General features: G+C 45.2%; 1 protein-coding gene across 2 annotated transcripts in view; it reads right to left on the bottom strand.

The window, feature by feature from the left end:
• The window catches only part of Lrrc2 (leucine rich repeat containing 2), a 34,583-nt gene that overhangs the window by 11,570 nt on the left and 1,738 nt on the right, over positions 1-21,275 (bottom strand). Inside the window, exons 2-4 of one of the 2 annotated variants that reach the window (XM_076577178.1) lie at positions 18,790-18,946; positions 15,540-15,747; positions 6,585-6,741 (exon numbers count right to left, since the gene is read on the bottom strand). In XM_076577178.1, the coding sequence (XP_076433293.1) occupies positions 6,585-6,741; positions 15,540-15,747; positions 18,790-18,938 (514 nt within the window). In that variant the 5' untranslated portion in view covers positions 18,939-18,946. The remainder of the gene's footprint in view (positions 1-6,584; positions 6,742-15,539; positions 15,748-18,789; positions 18,947-21,275) is intronic. The other variant, XM_006975518.4, reaches the window with a different exon arrangement.

Here is a 21,275-nt window from a genome sequence, read left to right as displayed (position 1 = left end):
TGCTCAGAAGGCAGAGAAAGGCAGATCTCTGCTGTGGGATAATGCTCTTGTACACTGTAAAGATTTGTCACTCCAACTGGCTTAATAAAATGCTGATTGGCCAGTAGCCAGGCAGGAAGTATAGGTGGGGCAACCAGACTAGGAGAATTCTGGGAAGAGAAAGGGCAGAGTCAGGAGTCAGATGCAGAGGGAGCAAGATAAGAATGCCTTACTGAGATAAGGTACCAAGCCATGTGACTAAACATAGATAAGAATTATGGGTTAATTCAAGTATAAGAGCTGGTTAATAATAAGCCTGAGCTACCAGCTGAACATCTATCTATAGGTAATATTAAGCCTCCAAGTCAATTATTTAGGAAGCAGCTGCTGGGTATTTGGGAACAAGCAGGTGGGGGAGAAACTTCTGCCTACAGATCTCTGTGAGTTCCAGGCTAGCCAGGTCTACACAGTGAGACTCTCTCAAAAACAAAACAAAACAAACAGAACAGAAACAAATCTCAGGGATGAACTGTTCACCTAATGACAGGGACCCCAGAGATGGCAGTGAGTGCCTGCATTCCAGCACTTGAAACACACAAGCAGAAAGGTCACACAGTTCTACATCAAGGGCCCTGTCTCAAAAAGCAATTCAAAGGGAGAAAGGGGGTTGGCGGTGAAGACATAATTTTGTGCTTGTATTTCGAGCATTCTCTATTAAATGTCTGTTCACTGTGTGCATGTCAGTCTTCAGTTAGAGCATCTCACTCTTGGTGCTGCTGCTGTTTCGTGGCTTTTGTTGGTTGGTTTCGATTCTCCAGTTGTTTTCTCCCTCGTGACACTGTAGTTAGCATGTGTATTGCCTGCTTTTCTGTTGCTCTAATAAAAAACATGACCGAAAGCAACTTAGAGAAGATAGTTCAGGGCTGCAGGGACTGCTCAGTGATTATGAGCACTGACTGCTCTTCCAGAGGACCTGGGTTCAATTCCCAGCACCCACATGGTGGCTCACAACCACCTGTAATGAGATCTGGTGCCTTCTTCTGGCCTGCAGAGACACATGCAGACAGAACACTGTATACATAATAAATAAATCTTTTTATGTTTTTTGTTTGTTTGTTTGTTTGTTTTTTGAGACAGGGTTTCTGTGCGTAGTTTTTGGTGCCTGTCCTGGAACTCACTCTGTAGCCCAGGTTGGCCTCGAACTCACAGAAATCTGCCTGGCTCTGCCTCCCAAGTGCTGGAATTAAAGGTGTGCACCACGGCCACCCAGCAATAAACAAATCTTAGAGAGAGAGAGAGAGAGAGAGAGAGAGAGAGAGAGAGAGAGAGAGAGAGAGAGAGAGGATAGTTCAGGGCTGCAGAGACTGCTCAGTAATGAAAAGCACTGACTGCTCTTCCAAAAGACCTAGGTTCAACTCCCAGCATGCACAGGGCAGCTAATAACAAACTGTAACTCCATTTCCAGGGGATCCAACACCCTCTTCTGGCCTCTTCATGCACATGGTACACCGTTACATACACAGGGAAAACACCAATATACAAAAATAAAATGTTTAAAAATTGAAAGAGGAAAAAATGATCTTGGTTTATGATTCCAAAAGGAGAGTCCATAATGGCAGAAAAGGCATGGCACAGGAGCAGAAGCAGGAAGTTGACTAACCGCATGTCCATGTCCGTCCACTGCAGGAAGCAGAGAAAGTAGAGCAGGCTACAGACCCTCAAAGCCCATCCCCACTGACATACTCCCCCCCCCCCCCGCCCCCCGGCAAGGCTCCACTTCCTAATGGTTCCACATCTCCCAAACAGCACCACCAACAGGCAATACAAGAGGCTGTAGGAATCTTTCGGACCCAGTCACCACAGAGTCTGTACAGGGGATTGTCTTCTGTGTCCAGGCATCCACAGTGCGCAAACCCTGGAAGGAGTTGAATCACAGGCCCTGACTGTGAAGGTTGGAGCAGCTCCAAGGACAGCAGAAACTACCTGCTGGTGCTTGCTGGAGGGTTCTAAGAGGGCATGAGCTAGATACAGAGAGATGCACAACGTTCTACACGCATGATAAACGACTGAGGGGAACTGTTTGCAGACCTCGTGTAATACACCATTCATCTTTTATATCTGCATTCTTCCAACTTGATATGTCATGCTTCTCAAAGAGTATTAGAAGTGACTTTCTCAAGTAGGATGGGAACACATCCAGGAGAACGGGAAATTATCGAAATGACTGAGAAATACTGTATTCTAGCTCTGATTCTTTTTTTTTAAAAGATGTATTTATTTATTTTATGTACACGAGTGCTTGTTCTAAACATATGCCTTTATGCTAGAAGAGGGCATCAGATCCTGTTACAGATGGTTGTGAGTCACCATGTGGGTGCTGAGAATTGAACCCAGGACCTCTGGAAGAGCAGCCAGTGCTCTTAACCTCTGAGCCATCTCTCCAGCCCTGTCTGATTCTTTTTTAATATTTATTTTACTTGTATATATATATATATGTGTGTGTGTGTGTGTGTGTGTGTGTGTGTGTGTGTGTGTGTGTAGCACATGCGTGCAGGGAACCTCTGTAGTCAGAACACACCAGATATCCCCACTGGAACTGGAGTTACAGGCAGTTGTGAGCTGCCATGTGGGTGCTGGGAATTGAACCTGGGGCCCCTGCAAGAGCAGTGAGCATTAGCTGCTGAGTCATCTTCCAGTCCCTTAGTTCTGATTCTTGCTTGACAATATATACAACTGGCTGCAACCTAGAAACTAGTACAATAATAAATACATAATAATACTCAAAAAATCCCATCACACACATCCTAAGGAATCGGATACTTTACCATTCTTAAGCTAATTTTAAATTAGTAAACCAAAACTGACAGTTTACTTCTGCAGAAGTCACTCAATCCTCACATCTCCTCCACTTTCTAAGTGAGACGGTCAATACACTCTACCAGCCTTACAACAACCAAGTGAATCAAGGACACGATGATCTCCATGCTACAGACAAGGAAATAGGAAAACGGGCTGTCTGAGTGATTGCCCCAAGTCACACAGGGGCCTCCCAAGATGCCCTGGACTGGGCTCTCTTCTCCTCCTGCACTCCTTTGTCCGAGCCCATCAGTGCTGCCTGCACATGGGAGTCTGGTAGAGAATTGGGTGTTTGTTTGGTTTTGTGAGACAAGGTTTCTCTGTGTAGCCCTGGCTGTCCTAGAACTCACTCTGTAGACCAGGCTGGCCTCAAACTCACAGAGATATGCCTGCCACTGCCTCCCGAGTGCAGGGTTTAAAGGCGTGCGCCACTACTTTCAGGCTTTGTAGGGAGTTTTTAAACACCAGCGCCTAACTCAGGTGTGGCGGTGTATGCCTGCAATCTCAGTACTTAGGAGGCTGAGGCAGGAGGATCAGCAGGTATGTGGAAGCCAGAGGACAACTTGCAGAAGTCAGTTCTCTCCTTCCACCACGTGGGTACTGTTAATACTCTGACCTGCCCCTTGGAAACCAGTGTTAGTATTCTGACCCGCCCCTTGGCCCTGCCCTGCGTCCTGACGTAAAAGCCTCATTTTAAGGAAAAACCCCTCCCCTTGCTCTCTCTCTTCCACTCTTTTTCTTCCCCGCCATGAGGTCCACACACCTCTGCTTTCCCTCTCTCCTCTTCTTTTCCTCTCTCTCCTTCCTATCTTTCTGTCTCCTGTCTCTATATTATAATAAACCATTTCCACATGGATGCAGCATCTAGGTTATACACCTAACAGATTTTGTTCCCCGGTCCTCAAACACCTGTAGAGATCTGAGAATACGGCATTTAACATAAAAGCCTTTGATGACAGAGAGACATGTCAGCTCTGGGCAGCATCCTCTATCTCCTCCAAGAAGACGGACGGCCACAGAAGAACTTCTACCCGGAAACTCATGGCAAGGTTGGCCACACAGAGAAAAGCTGAAATCCTGTCCAGACTGTGAATAAGAGGAGCAACAGGGATCGGTTGTCCTCTCTGCCAAGACAGGTAGAATGACCTCCCCAAATTTCTACTCCACAGAAAAAAATCTGTTAGATCTCCTGGCCTATCAGCTGAACAAGTGCTGCCCTTGGGGCTTCTGTCCCCCAACAACCATGGAGAGACTTGGGATTGCTGCCTAGGTAGCTGGAAAGCTGCCTCGCTTCTTAAATTTATCCTTTTCAGATCTGATGATGTGTGATGACAAGGGTGTATCAGTTTAATAGCCCCAATCCCAAGATTTATATCCGTATATATATCCATGTATATATATGTGTATATTTATATATATATATATATATATATATATATATATATATATATATGCTCTCCAATTACAGACAGGCATGCCTCATTCACAGACTTCATGGTATAGGATAGACTGGTTTCAGATATAACTCCAGAGGTTCAAAGTTTTAATACTAATAAATGCAGCCTTGATAAACTGATACAACATTGACTACAAAGAGTTCTTAAGAGTCCTTAAATGGATTTTTAACCCTTTTGCAGTTTCCCTCCTCCTTCCTGGGCCAAGGGGCTCCCCAGATATGCCAGCCCCTGCACCAGCTGGCACCAACTCCGAGGATGCCAACTGGGATGGATGCACCCATCTCCAGAGAAATGGCAGATGTGATGGCTCCTGTACTCCTAAAGAACACATCATCCCTCAATTCACTGCTGGTACCCCCTCTCCAGGCTCAGGCGGGCACCTGCCCAGCAACCGGAACCTGGCTTTCCAAGATGTCCCAGTAAAGGGCATGTCCATTCGCTCTCATGTCTCACTCACTTACCCTTGCCTCCTCTGTAGAACCAAGGCGCTCCTCTGTTCCGTTCTCTCTGGCAGTTATCACTCTTCCCATGAGCCCCGCTCATAAGGCCAATGATAATCATTTTTTCTCCTAGCGACCTCAAGGAACAGACGCCTGAGACTTCCACGATGCCAGCCAACTGTGCTTCTTCACTCACCCCTCCTGCCCTGTGTGACTCCCGGCTTCTCCCTCCCCACTTCACCCCTTGTCAGCTTGAAGCAGTCTCAGGAATTCAGCGCCCTTGTTCCCCAACTTACTATCAATAACTCACCTTTTTATAATAATCCAAACGGAGGAATGTTAATATTCTGACTTTCTGACTCAATCCTTGGAAACCAGTGTTAATATTCTGACCTGCCCCTTGGAGCCACCCTGCATCCTGACGTAAAAGGCTCATTTTAAGGATAAACCCCTCCCCTTGCTCTCTCTCTTCTGCCTTTCCTCCCATGAGGTATGCACCCTTGACCTCCCCTTCCTCTCTCTTTCTCGCTCTCCCTCTTTTTCTCTCTCTTCTCTTCCTCTTTACTATCTTTCTCTTCATCTCTCTATTATAATAAACCATTTCTGTGCAGATGCAGCGTCTGGATGGTAAATGACTGTCTACCTCTGTCCCGCCACCATGCCCACATGGCATGGGTCATCCGCCAGCCCACCACTGCATCTGCCCAGCATGCCGGCATGTTTCCCTGCACAGGCAGGATACCCTCAGGGTCCACTGTGCAGTATATCGTAACAGGTACTGCAGACTGAAGTCAGCTGCCAGTCTTGGGGGCAAGCACCTTTACCTGTTGACCCATCTTACCAGAGTACCTTGCAGTCTTGCCACACTAGGTGTAACAAAGTAACAGGCCAGACAAGGCCTCTGACAAACTGTCCAATAACTGTTCCCATCCAGTGTCCCAGGACATGTGAGAGTGGCACCCTATTCAGCCTGTACCAGGCATGGTCAGACTTTTGACATTGTGACACAGCATTGTCATCTGCAAAGTTCAAGATTCAAGCACTGAAGTTAAGCAACGAAATCTCATAGTGTTTTAAGTAAGTTTCTGATTCTGTGTTGGGCCACATTCATAGCTTCCCTGGGCCTGGTGTAGCCCAGAGGCCACAAGTTGGACACATGCGTGCTAGTTCCTCAGACCCCAAGAGAAAGAAAGACATCGGTAATCATTGTCATCTTCATTTTAAGATGATGCAACCAGACAATGAAATGACCAAGAATTATTAAATGTTGGTCAATCCAAACAACAGAAGCTAAGCTAAACTTCTCAATATATTTTATTCTAACCTGACAACAATCTTGTTATTAACGTGTCTTTACTCCTCTGTAGCTCAAGTGCTGGGGTTAAAGAAGTGCACCACCACACCCAGCAACGACAACAAAAAAAAAATTTTTTTTGTTTTTGTTTTTTTGTTTTTTGATACAGGGTTTCTCTGTGTAATAGCTCTAGCTGTCCTGGAACTCCCTTTGTAGACCAGGCTGGCCTTGAAATCACAGAGATCCGCCTTCCTCTGCCTCCTGAGTGCTGGGATTAAAAGTATGTGCCACCGCTTCCTGGCTCAGAAAATTCTTAAAGTGTTGCCCACTCACATGACTTCAGGTTTCTGAGCAACTGTGAAATTTCTATCGATGCTAAGTCTTGCAGGCAGATTTCCTGTCCCAAAGGGGACACTGAACCGTGGCTCTGGGAACGGGGAAGTAGCCGAGGACATCCAGGGGCAGGAGGAGGAGGACATGGGATGTTCGCACTGTGCCACCTGCCCTACACCTGCCTGCTCACCACACAGGGGCTGAAGAGTCCTGCCAGGAACCTACCAATTTCAGCTGGAAGACTCGTGATTTGGTTTTTCGGCAAATCCAGAATTCTCATCGCTTGAAACAGCTCGATGTATGCAGGAATGGTCTGAATCAGGGTGCTGTGAATGTGCCATTCTTTGAGATGTGTCTGCTCTCTCAGCGAATCAGGCAGCTCCTGAAACAGAATGAGCAGCGTTAGTCAGAGGCAGTTCCTCAGTGGGTCACCGAGGCCCGACAGACCAAGGATTTATTCAAAATATAAAAGGCATGTGAGAGCATGGGGCCATTTCTGCAGAAGCCAGTGGTGATTTATAGACGAATTGTTAAATGGTCTTATTAAATAAAAAACCTGGAGCGAAATATTGGGGTTAGAACCTGAGAGATCAGAGGAATAGGAAAAGCCACAAGCCAACCTCACCTCACCAACACCTCAGCTTCCAAAGAGACCCCTTACTTCCGGTATACCCACGCCCATATGCCTTTCTGTTCTGCCATCTCATTTGCTCTCTCTGTCCAGCTACATCACTTCCTCTTCCTGCCCAGCTCTGTCACTTCCTGTCTGTCTGTACAGACCTCCAAACCTTTATGGTTAACGAGTGTTGGATTTTAAGGTGTGTGCACAGTCCTAGCCAGGCCTGGTGGTGCAGACCTGGAAGTCCATCTGTTTGGGAGGATGAGGCACAAGTACCACAAGTTCAAGGTCAGCCTTGACAACGTAGCAAGAGCCTGTCTCCAAATATAATTGCTGCAGGCCACAGGAATATATCATAAGAACTCAGCTGGTTATGGCAAAGTCACTACCTGGGGGAATCAGGGAATTCCTCCAGAGGAAGCCAAATCCCAAGGAGTTTTCGGTGTTATTTGGCTTGTTATGTGTCAGCTGTATTCTGTTAGGAAAATCATGTGTGCCTTCATAGTTTTCCCAATTGACTTTTCCCTAAGAAGGGCTAACAGTGTGGACTGATCACTCTCTGGACATACACATTCCAGGTATTTGGAGAACAACCTCAGGAAAGGCTTTCTCTGCAATCAGATATCTCCCTTAGCCACTTTCAAGGACTACAGGAAACACCGCCCAGGTGGGCGCCCAACTTCTGAGGACTAACAATGATAACAGCCCATGTGCAAGTCTCCTGATTTAAATTCCACAAGGAGACACCGCCTAGGTCAGGTGGAAGTTAAATAATAGCTTTATACAATTTAGCTCGGACCCTCCCTTTATATACCGGGACTTCCAGGGTACGGGACGGAGAAGAGAAAAGAGAATGGAAGAACTAGATGGGTAAGAACTTGAGAGGAACAAACTGAGATGGGGAAGAACTAGATTGAAAGGCTAGAAGAGAGGACTAGAGGAACAAGATGAAAGATGAGGAAGAGCCAGATGGGGAAGAACAAGATGAGGAAGAGCCAGATGAGAGAGAAGGAAACGGGAGAGGAGCTGATAGGGGAAGAGCTAGATGGATGAGAACCTAGAAGAGACAGAACTAGATGAAGGAATTAAGATAGAACCTAGATGGGACAGTAAATAAATATAGAGAGAAATTAAGCAAGAAAGGGGCTAGACATGAGAGCAGAATAGAAGCTGTGTAGAGAGAGAACTATCACAGAATAATAAAGTGTATGAACTAAGGAGTTTTGTGTACATAGATTCATCTTTTCTTCAAAGATTAATTATCAGCTCGTTGTAGATTCTTCCCGGACCCTGGGAGGGGACTATCGAGGGGCTGGACCCCCATAATTCCCAATATATAATTAACTATATTAACTATTTAACATGTACAGTTATCAGAATAAGGGAAAGAGTGATTGGGCAGGACACACAACATACTCCTCTGGCCTCTGAGCTCATACAAGCATAGGTACACACACGTACACACACATACTCAAATACACACACACACACACACACACACACACACACACACACACACCTCATATATAATTCATGTAGTTAATATAGTTTGTGTGGTATGTGTGTGTGTGTGGTATGTGTGTGGTGTGTGTGTGTGTGTGTGTGTGGTGTGTGTGTGTGTGTGTGTGTGTGTATGTGTGTAAAGCCTAGTGAACACAGAAGACCAGTTTCACAATATTTATCAACAGCATACGTTTAACATCTTCTAAAAATAAAATCTGCCCTATAGATTCCATTTTGGCATGTACAAACTTTGACATCACGACAGACATTGACAACTACAAAGCTCATTCTTGAGAACTGCCCAAATTGAGTTTAAAAATGTGCAAAAAAAAAAAAAAACCTCCCATATTTCAAATAAGCTTATGATTGTGTATTGTTGGTCTGAATCTATAGCCATCCCAGAATACATTTGGCCCGCAGGGAGCAAGCTGGGCACACCTGGTTGTTTTAGACATTTATGCTCTATTACTCTGTAGTTGCTTTTAGAAATATTTGAGCGGGCAGTGGTGCCACACATGTTTAGTCCCAGCACTCAAGAGAGGCTGGTGGATCTCTGTGAGTTTGAGGCCAGCCTGGTCTACAGAGTGAGTTCTAGGACAGGCTCCAAAACTACAGAGAAACTCTGTCTCAAAAAAGAAAGAAAAGAAATATTTGAAAAAACTAGTGTCTTCCATACTAAACCCTCAAGTGCTGTAATAGAAGAAAGAGCTTCTGAAAGACAGGCAGTGTGCAGTAAACCCATTCCAACCCAGCCTCCACCTTCTTTCAGCTGCACTATATCCCTGGCTGTAGTGGTGTTTGCTCTGCCCATGACCTTGAACTATAGGGCCCACCCTTCTCCCTGCTCCTTTTAAGAGTCACTAACAAAGGCACTACCTCCTTCGGGCCCTATAACCCAAGGTCATGGGCAGAGCAAATACCACTACACCTGGCTTTGGCTTCTGAAAGAATAATGAGGAGGACAGTGGCAGCCACAGCCTCCCTAGTTCAAGTGTGCTGGGCTTGCTGGTCAACCATGGCAGTAAAAGATGGCTTTCTAGAAATGGACAGCTGTTTCAGCTGTTATAAGCATTAACTATTAGCTGGAAGTTTCTGTGTCCTGCCCAGTCCTGCAGTCGCTCAGACTCAAGTAAACACACAGAAGCTTATATCAATTATGAATTGCATGGCCATGGACTATTGCTGTGGGATGGTCTATATGTCAAATTGCTCTGATTGGTCAATAAATAAAACACTAATTGGCCAGTGGCCAGGCAGGAAGTATAGGCGGGACTAACAGAGAGGAAAACAGAGAGAACAGGAAGGTGAGGGGAGTCACTGCCAGCCGCCGCCAGGACAAGCAGCATGTGAAGATGGCAGTAAGCCATGAGCCACGTGGCAAGGTATAGATTAATAGAAATGGGTTAATTTAAGATATAAGAACAGTTAGCAAGAAGCCTGCCACGGCCATACAGTTTGTAAGCAATATAAGTCTCTGTGTTTACTTGGTTGGGTCTGAGCGGCTGTGGGACTGGAGGGTGACAAAGATTTGTCCTGACTGTGGGCCAGGCAGGAAAACTCTAGTTACAGACTATGGCTCAATTTTCTTGCTAGTTATCTCTTATAACTAAACTCAGCCTATTTCTATTAATCTATATATAGCCAGGTGTTCAGTAGCTTTACCTGTGTGCCATTGCATGCTGCTCCCTGAACAGCGGGATGGTGTCTACTCTGCCTCTGTCTCTCTTCTTCCTGTCTCCTGGATTTCCCGCCCGCTTCTAAACTGCCTTGCCGGGGGCCAAACAGCTTTATTTATCAACCAATCAGAGCAACACATATTCACAGCGTACAGAAAGACATCCCACAGCAAACTGTTCCTGCAGAACACCTGGGTTCAGTTCCCAGCACACATAGTGGGTAACTCTAGTTCCAGAGGACCTGACATCTTCTTCCTGCTTCTATGGGCACTAGACACACATGGGGTACATAGACATACATGCAGATGGAACACTCAGACACATAAAATAAAAAGTAAAATTTTGGGTTTGGGGATTTAGCTCAGTGGTAGAGTGCTTGTCTAGCAAGTGCAAGGCCCTGGGTTCGATCCTCAGCTCTGAGGGGAAAAAAAAGTAAAATTCAAAAGTAAAAAAGGTGATTTTCCAATTCAGTAAGAAATCTTGTCTCAAAAAAATAAAGTGAGCTGGGAGTGGTGGCGCACATCTTTAATCCCAGTACTCAGAAGGCAGAAGGAGGTGGATCTCTCTGAGTGTGAGGCCAGCCTGGTCTGCATAGCAAGTTCCAGTCTGGCCAAAGTTACATAGTGAGACCCTGTCTCAAAACAAAACAAAATAATAATGATAATAATAATAATAGTAGTAATAATAATAATAAAGTAGAGGGCCAGTAGAATGGCTTACCAAGTAAAGGTGCTTGCCACCAAGCCTGACAACCAGAGTCCAATCCCTGGGACCCACATGGGGGAAGGTGAGAACCAACTCCCCAAAGTTGTCCTCTGACCTCCACATGTACACACACACACACACACACACACACACACACACACACACACATGCCAAAAGGCCATGGGAGTATACAGCAGGTGACAACTAGTGTTTAAAAGGTCAACCTATCAGAACCAAGGGTTCTGGTAAAAGACTAAGCCATCATTCAAGGCACATTGGAGTTATTGCCTTTTGAATGAATTGGCTGTTTCTTGCTGTAAACTTCTTATGCAATTATAGCTATGATGTCTCCCCATTAACCATGCATTTTTATTATGTGTGTGTGTGTGTGTGTGTGTGTGTGTGTGTGTGTGTGTAATCTCATGATTATATCTCAATGTGTACATATATCTATGGGTGGTCAGGAAGATGATTTTTCATTTAGCTGTATCATTTTGATATACAGAAAATATACTAGGAGATGCTTCATAGCCAGATCCATTGTCCCATGGTCTGTAGACACTTAGAGCCTGCTTTGTTCCTCTTGCTCAGACTAACACAGAAAATAATAATCTCTCCTCAGTCTAACATTTAGTTCATTTTTACCTCAGAGCAAGTTCAAACTAGACTAAAGACCTTTGTATATAGATCATAAGTTTAAAACTTTACAGTTATGCACAAGGTCAGAGTCCCAGGTGTCTCACCAAGGTTACTACACAAAAACACCCTAAGAAAAGCCTGCCAAAACCTGTACTCCACAAAAATGGAAAACCAGGAAGAAATGGACAATTTTCTGGATAAATACCAAATACCAAAATTAAATCAAGACCAGATAAACCATTTAAATAGACCAATAACCCCTAAAGAAATAGAAACAGTCATCAAAAGTCTCCCAACTAAAAAAAGTCCAGGACCAGATGGTTTCAGTGCAGAATTCTACCAGACTTTCAAAGAAGAACTAATACCAATCCTCTTCAAAGTGTTCCACACAATAGAAACAGAAGGAACACTACCAAACTCTTTTTATGAGGCTACAATTACCCTGATACCCAAACCACACAAAGATGCAACAAAGAAAGAGAACTACAGACCAATCTCCCTCATGAACATTGATGCAAAAATACTCAACAAAATATTGGCAAACCGAATCCAAGAATACATCAAAACAATCATCCATCACGACCAAGTAGGATTCATCCCAGGGATGCAAGGATGGTTCAACATACGGAAATCAGTCAATGTAATACACCATATAAACAAACTGAAAGAAAAAAACCACATGATCATCTCCCTAGATGCTGAAAAAGCCTTTGACAAAATCCAACACCCCTTCATGATAAAGGTCTTAGAAAGAATAGGAATACAAGGAACATTTCTAAACATAATAAAAGCAATTTATAGCAAGCCAACAGCAAACATCAAATTAAATGGAGAGAAACTCAAAGCGATACCACTAAATTCAGGAACAAGACAAGGCTGTCCACTCTCCCCATATTTATTCAATATAGTACTAGAAGTTCTAGCTAGAGCAATAAGACAACAAAAGGAGATCAAAGGGATACAAATTGGCAAGGAAGAAGTCAAACTTTCACTATTTGCAGATGATATGATAGTATACATAAGTGACCCCAAAAACTCTACCAGGGAACTTCTACAGCTGATAAACTCCTTCAGTAAAGTGGCAGGATACAAGATCAACTCAAAAAAATCAGTAGCCCTCCTATACACAAATGATAAAAGGGCTGAGAAAGAAGTCAGAGAAACATCACCCTTTACAATAGCCACAAATAATATAAAATACCTTGGGATAACACTAACTAAACAAGTGAAAGACCTTTTTGATAAGAACTTTAAATCTCTAAAGAAAGAAATTGAAGAAGATATCAGAAAATGGAAGGATCTCCCATGCTCATGGATAGGTAGGATTAACATAGTAAAAATGGCAATCTTACCAAAAGCAATCTACAGATTCAATGCAATCCCCATCAAAATCCCAACACAATTCTTCACAGACTTGGAAAGAAAAATACTCAACTTTATATGGAAAAACAAAAGACCCAGGATAGCTAAAAGAATCCTATACGATAAAGCAACCCTTGGAGACATCACCATCCCGGACCTCAAACTCTACTATAGAGCTATAGTAATAAAAACAGCTTGGTACTGGTATAAAAACCGACATACGGACCAATGGAATCGAATTGAAGACCCTGACATTAATCCATGCACATATGAACACCTGGTTTTTGACAAAGGAGCCAAAACTATACAATGGAACAAAGAAAGTATCTTCAACAAATGGTGCTGGCATAACTGGATGTCAATATGTAAAAGATTACAAATAGATCCATATCTGTCACCATGCACAAAACTCAAGTCCAAGTGGATCAAAGACCTAAACATAAATCCAGTTACACTAAACTTAATAGAAAAGAAGATAGGAAGCACTCTTGAACGCATTGGCACTGGAGACCATTTCCTAAATAAAACACCGACAGCACAGACCCTGAGCACAACCATTAATAAATGGGACCTCTCAAAACTGAGAAGCTTTTGCAGGGCAAAAGACACAGTCAATAAGACAAAAAGACACCCAACAGATTGGGAAAAGATCTTCACCAACCCCACATCTGACAGAGGATTGATCTCCACAATATATAAAGAACTCAAGAAACTAGACATCAAAGCACTGAACAGTCCAATTAAAAAATGGGCTAAAGAGCTAAACAGAGAATTCACAAAACAAGAACTACAAATGGCTGAAAGACATTTAAAGAAATGCTCAACATCCTTAATCATCAGAGAAATGCAAATCAAAACGACTCTGAGATACCACCTTACACCTGTTAGAATGGCTAAGATCAAAAACACCAATGACAACCAATGTTGGAGAGGATGTGGAGCAAAGGGAACACTCCTCCACTGTTGGTGGGAATGTAAACTTGTACAACCACTATGGAAATCAGTATGGCGGTTTCTCAGAAAATTAGGAATCAAACTACCTCAAGACCCAGCCATCCCACTCTTGGGCATATACCCAAAGAATGCTGATACATACCATAAAGATACATGCTCAGCTATGTTCATAGCAGCACTATTTGTAATAGCCAGAACCTGGAAACAACCTAGATGCCCATCAACGGAAGAATGGATGAAAAAAATGTGGTACATATACACAATGGAGTACTACTCAGCAGAGAAAAACAATGAAAGCATGAAATTTGCAGGCAAATGGATGGAACTAGAAAAAATCATCCTGAGTGAGGTAACCCAAACCCAGAAAGACAGTTATGGTATGTACTCACTCATTGGTGGATTCTAGATATAAAATGAACAATCAGACCACAACCCATAGAACCATAGAGGCTATATATATAGCATGGAGGTCCCTAGGATGACTGTGGCATATAATAAATTTCAGTTTTACTCAATTATTGAAAAAAAATAGCCAAATGAATGGAAACACATGAACTATGAACCAAAGACTGAGGGGCTCCCAGCTGGATCAGGCCCTCTGAATAGGTGAGACAGTTGATTGGCTTGATCAGTTTGGGAGGCATCCAGGCAGTGGGACCAAGTCCTGTGCTCATTCCATGAGTTGGCTGTTTGAAACCAGGAACTTATGCAGGGACACTTGGCTCAGTCTGGGAGGAAGGGACTCGACCTCCCTGGACTGAGTCTACCAAATCGATCACAGTCCTCGAGGGAGGACTTGTCCTGGAGGAGGTGGGAATGGAGGATGGGCTGGGGGTAAGGGGAGGGTGTGGGAGGGGGGAGAATAGGGGAACCCATGGCTGATATGTAGAACTGAATGGTATTGTAAAATAAAAAATATATATCACAAAAAAAAAAAAAAAAAAAAAAAAAAAAAGAAAAGCCTGCCAATTCTTCCCTTGCCAAGTCTGCTGATAAAAAGCTATGTCTCAGAGTTTGTCGCACTGGGCACTGTGCCCCTTCCCTCTGGTCCTGAGACCTTGGAACTTTGCATCACCATGGTAAAGGCTCTGCTCCTTATCATCTATTCTAGGAATGTGCTATGACCTTGAGGGTTTGGAAACTTCTCTCAGGATTTCGAGGAGTCTCCTGTTAGAAATGTAAGGAGTCAGGCAAGAGAGGAGCTAAGAAAGAGAGCTGAAAAGAAGCTGTAGGCTCAGAGAAGCAGGAGAACAAGGAGGGAACAGCAGAGATCAGAAGCTTACTCAGAACAGTCAAGTGGATGGACTGAACGAGCATGGCGTGTGTAGACTCGTTTGAGATCCCTCAGGTTAGAGTCCCAGCTGGTTATAGATTCTTTCATGGACTCTGGGAGAAAGCTTTCGTTAGAAATGTAAAAGAAAAAGAGCAAGGAGGCTTTATGGAACAATCTCATTCTGAGGGAACTATAGCTCACAGAATGTTCACTTGGTTCACTCTCACCACAGCCCAGGGCTCTCTTCACATTTGTGAAGCCATGGACTCAACCCCCAGCAGTTAAGGAAAACCAAAGCACTCGAGGATGGGCTCCTTCACACCCACACTGGAAAGCCCTCCACAGACCAGAGCATTCATTCGGCCAAAGTTAAGGTTCAACCTCAGCAATAACAAGACCCTGAGTGCCCACTTTCTACAGACAGACAGACAGACAGACACTCCACTCACCTTCCACTGTGCCCCTGAAAGTTCAAACACGAATGGGTTGCTCCGTTTGTCTCTGTCCTTGACCCATGCACTCTGCCTGGCGACGGAGTTCCTCTCTATCTTTTCCAGGAGCCTTGCGCTGGTGTCCACGAAGCCATTCTTGCAGTACTGCGCCTGGGGCACGCCCTTCCTCCTGCACTCGGCCACAAAGTCCCACTCTTCCTTTATCCTGAGACAGGAAGCAGAAGACTTGTTATTTCCCCGGGGAAAACAAGCAGGCTTGGTCCTCCACTTCCCTGGAACCTGGTTTCCCAGTGTTGGCTGCCAAAGGCCTGTCCTGATCTTACTTTCCTGCCGCCAGGAATGCTGGGAACACTGAGACCCTTGTGAATCACTGATTCCCACAACTAAAAAAGATGAGCTGAGTTAGATGGAATCTTTGGCTAAACCTCCTACCAAAATTATCGACACATTGACTTAAGTGTGGTTTCTTTTAAAACTATATTACGGTGTCTGCTTTTGACTCCACATCCCCACATTTCTGTAGCAGGTTCCCAGCTCTCTATCTGTAGCGGGTTCCCAGCTCTATCTGCAAGTGCCGCCTTCTTTTTGTCTGTTTTATTAAGACAGAGTCTCCTACTGCCCAGCCTGGCCTCGAACTCGCAAGGCAGCTTTGCATGTGCTGCTGCCTTGCTCTGTAAACATCACCTTCCCGTACAACGTTTTGCTGACAAGAAGCCACGTTAGATATCGTGGAGGTCTCGTGCTTGGCATTAGACTGGGGGATCAGGAACACTTAATAATTAACACAGCTCCAAAGTTTCCATCACAGGAAGAAGCGCTCTGGGGAAAGGCACCCAGCAGGGCTCCATGTGCTGGTGCAGGCCGGTTGTCCCAGCACCTGAGAGGTGGAAGCAGGGGCAGGAGTTCAAGGCCAGCCTCTGAAACAGAGTTGGCCAGAGGACATCCTGAAGGTGTCATTTCTCTTCCATCACTCAGGTCCCAGGAAACAAACTCAGATCCACAGACACAGCAGTAAAGGCCTCCTCCTGCTGAGACATCCCCCTGCCTCAGCTTTTTGTGCTTCTGAAACCAAATCAGAAGGCAGATCCAGGCAACACAGTGTGAAGATAACACTATATCTTTCCTATGTCACAAATTACAAACCCATATAAATACAGCCTGTAATCCCAGCACCGGGAGGTGCCGGCAGGACAATTAGAAGTTCAAGCTTAGCCAGGCGGTGGTGGTGCACACCTTTAGTCCCAGCACTCTGGAGGCAGAGGCAGGAGGATCTCTATGAGTTCAAGGCCAGCCTGGACTACAAAACAAGTTCCAGGACAGCCAGGGCTACACAGAGAAACCCCGTCTTGAAAGCAAAACAAAACAAAACAAAAAACAGTTCCAGCTCATTCTATTTACACAAGGAGTTCAAGACCACCCTGGGTTAGTTATTCAGGCTGATGTGGTCAGAAGACAAGGGGTGCTGGTAAGATGATTTGGCAGTGAAGACACTCACTGCCAAGCCTAATGCCCTGAGTTTGACCCCGCAGAACCCTCATGGAAGAGGGACTTGACTCTTACAAGTTGTCTTCTGACCTCCACGGGTGTGCAGTGGCAGGAGTGCACGTGAGTGCGTACAACAAATTATTTAAAAAAAGAAATATTGTAGGGGGCTGGAGAGACGGCTCAGCAGTTAAGAGTATTACCTGCTCTTTCAGAGGACCCGGGTTCAATTCCCAGCACCTACATGGCAGCTCACAACTGTCTGTAACTCCAAGATCTAACACAGACAGACATGAAGGCAAAACACCAATGCACATAAAATAAAAAGGTAAAATTATAAATTACTTTTTAAAAATAGATTATAGATAAATTGATTGACTGATTCACACTTTACACCTTTTGTTGCTAACTTAAAGCTAACAAATAGCTGGGCCGTGGTGGTGAAAGCCTTTAATCCCAGCACTCGGGAGGCAGAAGCAGGTGGCTCTCTATGAGTTCAAGGCCAGCCTGGTCTACAGAGTAAGTTCCAGGGCAGCTAGGACTACACAGAGAAACCCTGTCTTGAAGAACAAAAACAAAACAAATAAACAAAGCTAATACAAATACGCCATCATTTGCCAATCGAATGTAGGGTCAGGAACTGCCTTTGAGACGAGTTAGCCAATTGGAACCCCATTCACCTTTAACCACAATGTACCCGTCAAAATTTTGGTTTTGGTTTCTTCACAGAGAATAAAAGTTATAAACGTATGCAAAGCCTCCTGAGTATACAGCCTTCTTGGCTTACCATCCTTGTGTTATGTTGGATGGTGTTGGTATGATTGTATGCTCACATTTACCATAGAGTTTTTTGAAGCGTGAGCTCAACTTAGTGTGTTTTGTGGTTTTGTTTTTGTTTTTTTTTTTTTAGAGTTTATTGTTGTGTGTGTGTGTGTGTGTGTGTGTGTGTACCTGTACACACACGTGTATATGCCATGTTTGCATGAGTACTCATGGATGAAGGCTTTGGATTCCCTGGAGCTAGGTTACAGGAGGTTATGAGCAGGTCGACCTGGGTGCTGGGACCTGAACTCAGGTCCTCTGGGAGAGCAGCAAGCACTCTTAATTGCTGAGTCATCTCTCCAGCTCTGCAACTTAGTGGTGTGTGTGTGTGTGTGTGTGTGTGTGTGTGTGTGTGTGTGTGTGTGTGTGTACTTGTCTCTGTGTGCACCAGGTGTATGTAGTGCCCACAGAGGCCAGAGGACATCATCACATACCCTGAGCTGGAACTATAGGTGGTTGTGAGTCAAACCCTGGTCCTCCGAAAGAGCAGCGAGTGTTCTTAACCGCTGAGCCATCAAGAGAACTTTTACTCCCATTTCACGCGTTTCTGAGAGTCGGGCTGCACCATTTCAAGTTCAAGTAGATGAACAAAATGCATGAACAAAGTAGCTTAGGGGAGCACCAGGTGGTCCAGTGAGTTCAGTGAAGGGCAGCGAGTGGCCTGCCTCTGTGGGGTTGAGTGTAGAGGGATTTCTGTGCCATCTCTGTCCTCCTTGTGCCTGCACAGTGTCTGGACATTACGTCACTCCTCACAGCTCTGGGTGTCACCGTTAAAGGGATGCAGTGCAACACCACACGGGTTAGGAAGTCTGTGGGGGAAAGTGGCCCTGACAGTGGGAACTCCTCCTCTTCCTCTGGGGAGGACAGAGGGGAGAGTTCCTTCCTCCCCGGCAACCAGCACCCAGCCTGAGTCCCCACCCCACCAGGCTGGAATAACAGGCACCAAAATGTACTTCTCCAGTGCGCTCTTCTCCAGCCTCTCGGCCTCCTTCTTCTGCCATGCTCTGTGCTTCTTGACACGAGTTTCCCACAAGGCTCTGACGACAGAAATGTCAAACACGACCACTTTGTGTCCCATCTGGGGAGCAGCATAAAGTTACCTATAAAAAATGCATATGTCAGCCGGGCGGTGGTGGCGCACGCCTTTAATCCCAGCACTCGGGAGGCAGAGGCAGGTGGATCTCTGTGAGTTCGAGGCCAGCCTGGGCTACCAAGTGAGTCCCAGGAAAGGCGCAAAGCTACACAGAGAAACCCTGTCTCGAAAACCAAACAAACAAAAAATACATATGTCAGCTTCACATGCACACAGACTGTGTTTTGTCAAGCACATGCGCACAGCCGGGTCTGGAAGCACACACTTTTAATCCCAGCACTCAGGAAGCAGAGGTAGGTGGATCTCTGGGTTCAAGGTCAGCCTGGTATACAGAGCGAGATCCAGGACAGGCACCAAAACTACACAGAGAAACCCTGTCTCAAAAAAACAAAAAACAAAAAAAAAGTGTATATGTATGGTGTGTGTGTGTGTGTGTGTGTGTGTGTGTGTGTGTGTGTGTGTGTGTGTGTGTGAGCACAAGGGTGCATGTAGATATGTGCTAGTATCCAGGGAAGCCAGAAGCTTTGTGTTGCCCTGGAGCCAGAGTATGGGTAGTGGGAACCAAACTCAGATCCTCTATAGAAGTTCAATTTCTCTAAAGAAATAATGAATTATTGATAGACTGGGGTAAGAGTGAGTACCTCAGTCACCTCTATTTCTTATGTGACAGGTACAGGGAGATGCTACAAAGACAAGGAGGAATGATCTACATTGCAAGAAATAGAAAGTTACTGTTGGGGGCAAAAAGCCATTAAGAACAAAACCAACGTAAAACCTTTATCTATTCTTCCACCCCAAAGGGTCCATGGCTCAACCCCAACTCCCCAAAAAACTTGTCCTCTGACCTTCAAACTCATGGCATGGCACATGTGTGACTTGTATACACACACACACACACATACACACACACACACACACACACACACACACACACACACTGCAACAACAACAAAAACAATAACAAATAACATCTTAAATTAAAATAAAGTTTTTTAAAAATCAACCAACATGCCAAGTAAAGCTGACTGCATCTACGGAGTGGGAAACTGGGGAGCGGTTTACTAGGGTGGAGGAGCAGAGTGGGTGAGAAATGGCACAGGGCTAGAGCAGCAGGTCAGACTTTTAAACTGGATGAACTGTTTTTCTGTGTGTGAGTGTTTTGCCTGTCTCTACATCTGTGCACCATGTGCATGTAGTGCCCATGGAAGCCAGAAAAACAGCTTCCACACCTCCCACATCAGTCCACAGGCTCTCAGGGAGAACACCAAACATCTGCATGCAGGGACATATTTCGATTCAGCATTTGAATCAGGGAATCAGATATCTGAGGCTGAACCAACTCTCATGGAGCCACAAAAGGAGGGAAGCCTTGCAGAGAGTGTGGAGAACTGGCAAGTTGGGTTGGGAGTGGCGCTGGGAGTGACAGGGGGCACAGCCATCAATGCAGGTTTAGTTGACAAACTTTCCATGCCTCCCCCCCCCCCCACCTCAGCTCAGTTATGGCAGAACTGCTTTACAAAGGCATTGGCTTCCTGGAGCCAAGGGCATGACTGGAAAAATGTGTCCCCTGGCACCAGAGCTCTGGTCTCCACTCAGTCATATGCCAGGGGATTGGAGGGGAACATTCAGGTCACCTAGTCCTCTCCCTTGTCAACTGATAAACTGGGCTGTCAAGGGCTCAGGGGGCTGGAGGTGTGGAGTGGGTACCAAGCTGACAGCTCTGAGCATCATGGGAAAGATCTGGAGGAGCTTGGAAGAGACCCAGCAAAGTCTCCCAGACTGATGCCACGCCATTTTGATATTCCCGTTGTGGGTACAGAGAGAGGCAAGAACAAAGGAAGGAGAGAGAAAGCAGGTGCCAGGGAACACTTGGATGCTACGGAGGGACAGACCTGACTGCAATGAAGATATCCTTTTGCCTCTTACCTTTGACTATCATACCATTGAGACAGCTGACCCTCTCCCTAAAATTGGAATTTCCCCCAATAACCTCACACTGGGAGAGAGGAAAGGCTGAAACCTCACCCAGCCTTTCTTTGTATTTCAAAAAGGAGAAAGTTGTATCTCAGAAGATTCCACACAGTTCTGGCCACTGGTCAGATCATGTTGCAGCAGAGATTGGAGTCCAGGTGATGGGCAGGGTCACATGACCAGGACAATTTAGCTGTGCAGTATCTCTTACCTTCTGTTTAAACTCTAACCCCATGTCAGGACTGTGAAGGTGGACCAGGGAGGGGAGTTCCAGCTTGTTCCGCAGCTGGCGCCCAGGTTCTGCCCCTAACAATTCTTAACAACATCATCCCACCTGCCCTTCCTGCCCTAACACCTGAGGAGTC

The sequence above is a fragment of the Peromyscus maniculatus genome, chromosome 7 (genome assembly GCF_049852395.1).
Source record: "Peromyscus maniculatus bairdii isolate BWxNUB_F1_BW_parent chromosome 7, HU_Pman_BW_mat_3.1, whole genome shotgun sequence".
In the NCBI taxonomy this organism is placed as follows: domain Eukaryota; kingdom Metazoa; phylum Chordata; class Mammalia; order Rodentia; family Cricetidae; genus Peromyscus; species Peromyscus maniculatus.
This window is presented reverse-complemented; position numbering and strand designations above follow the sequence as displayed.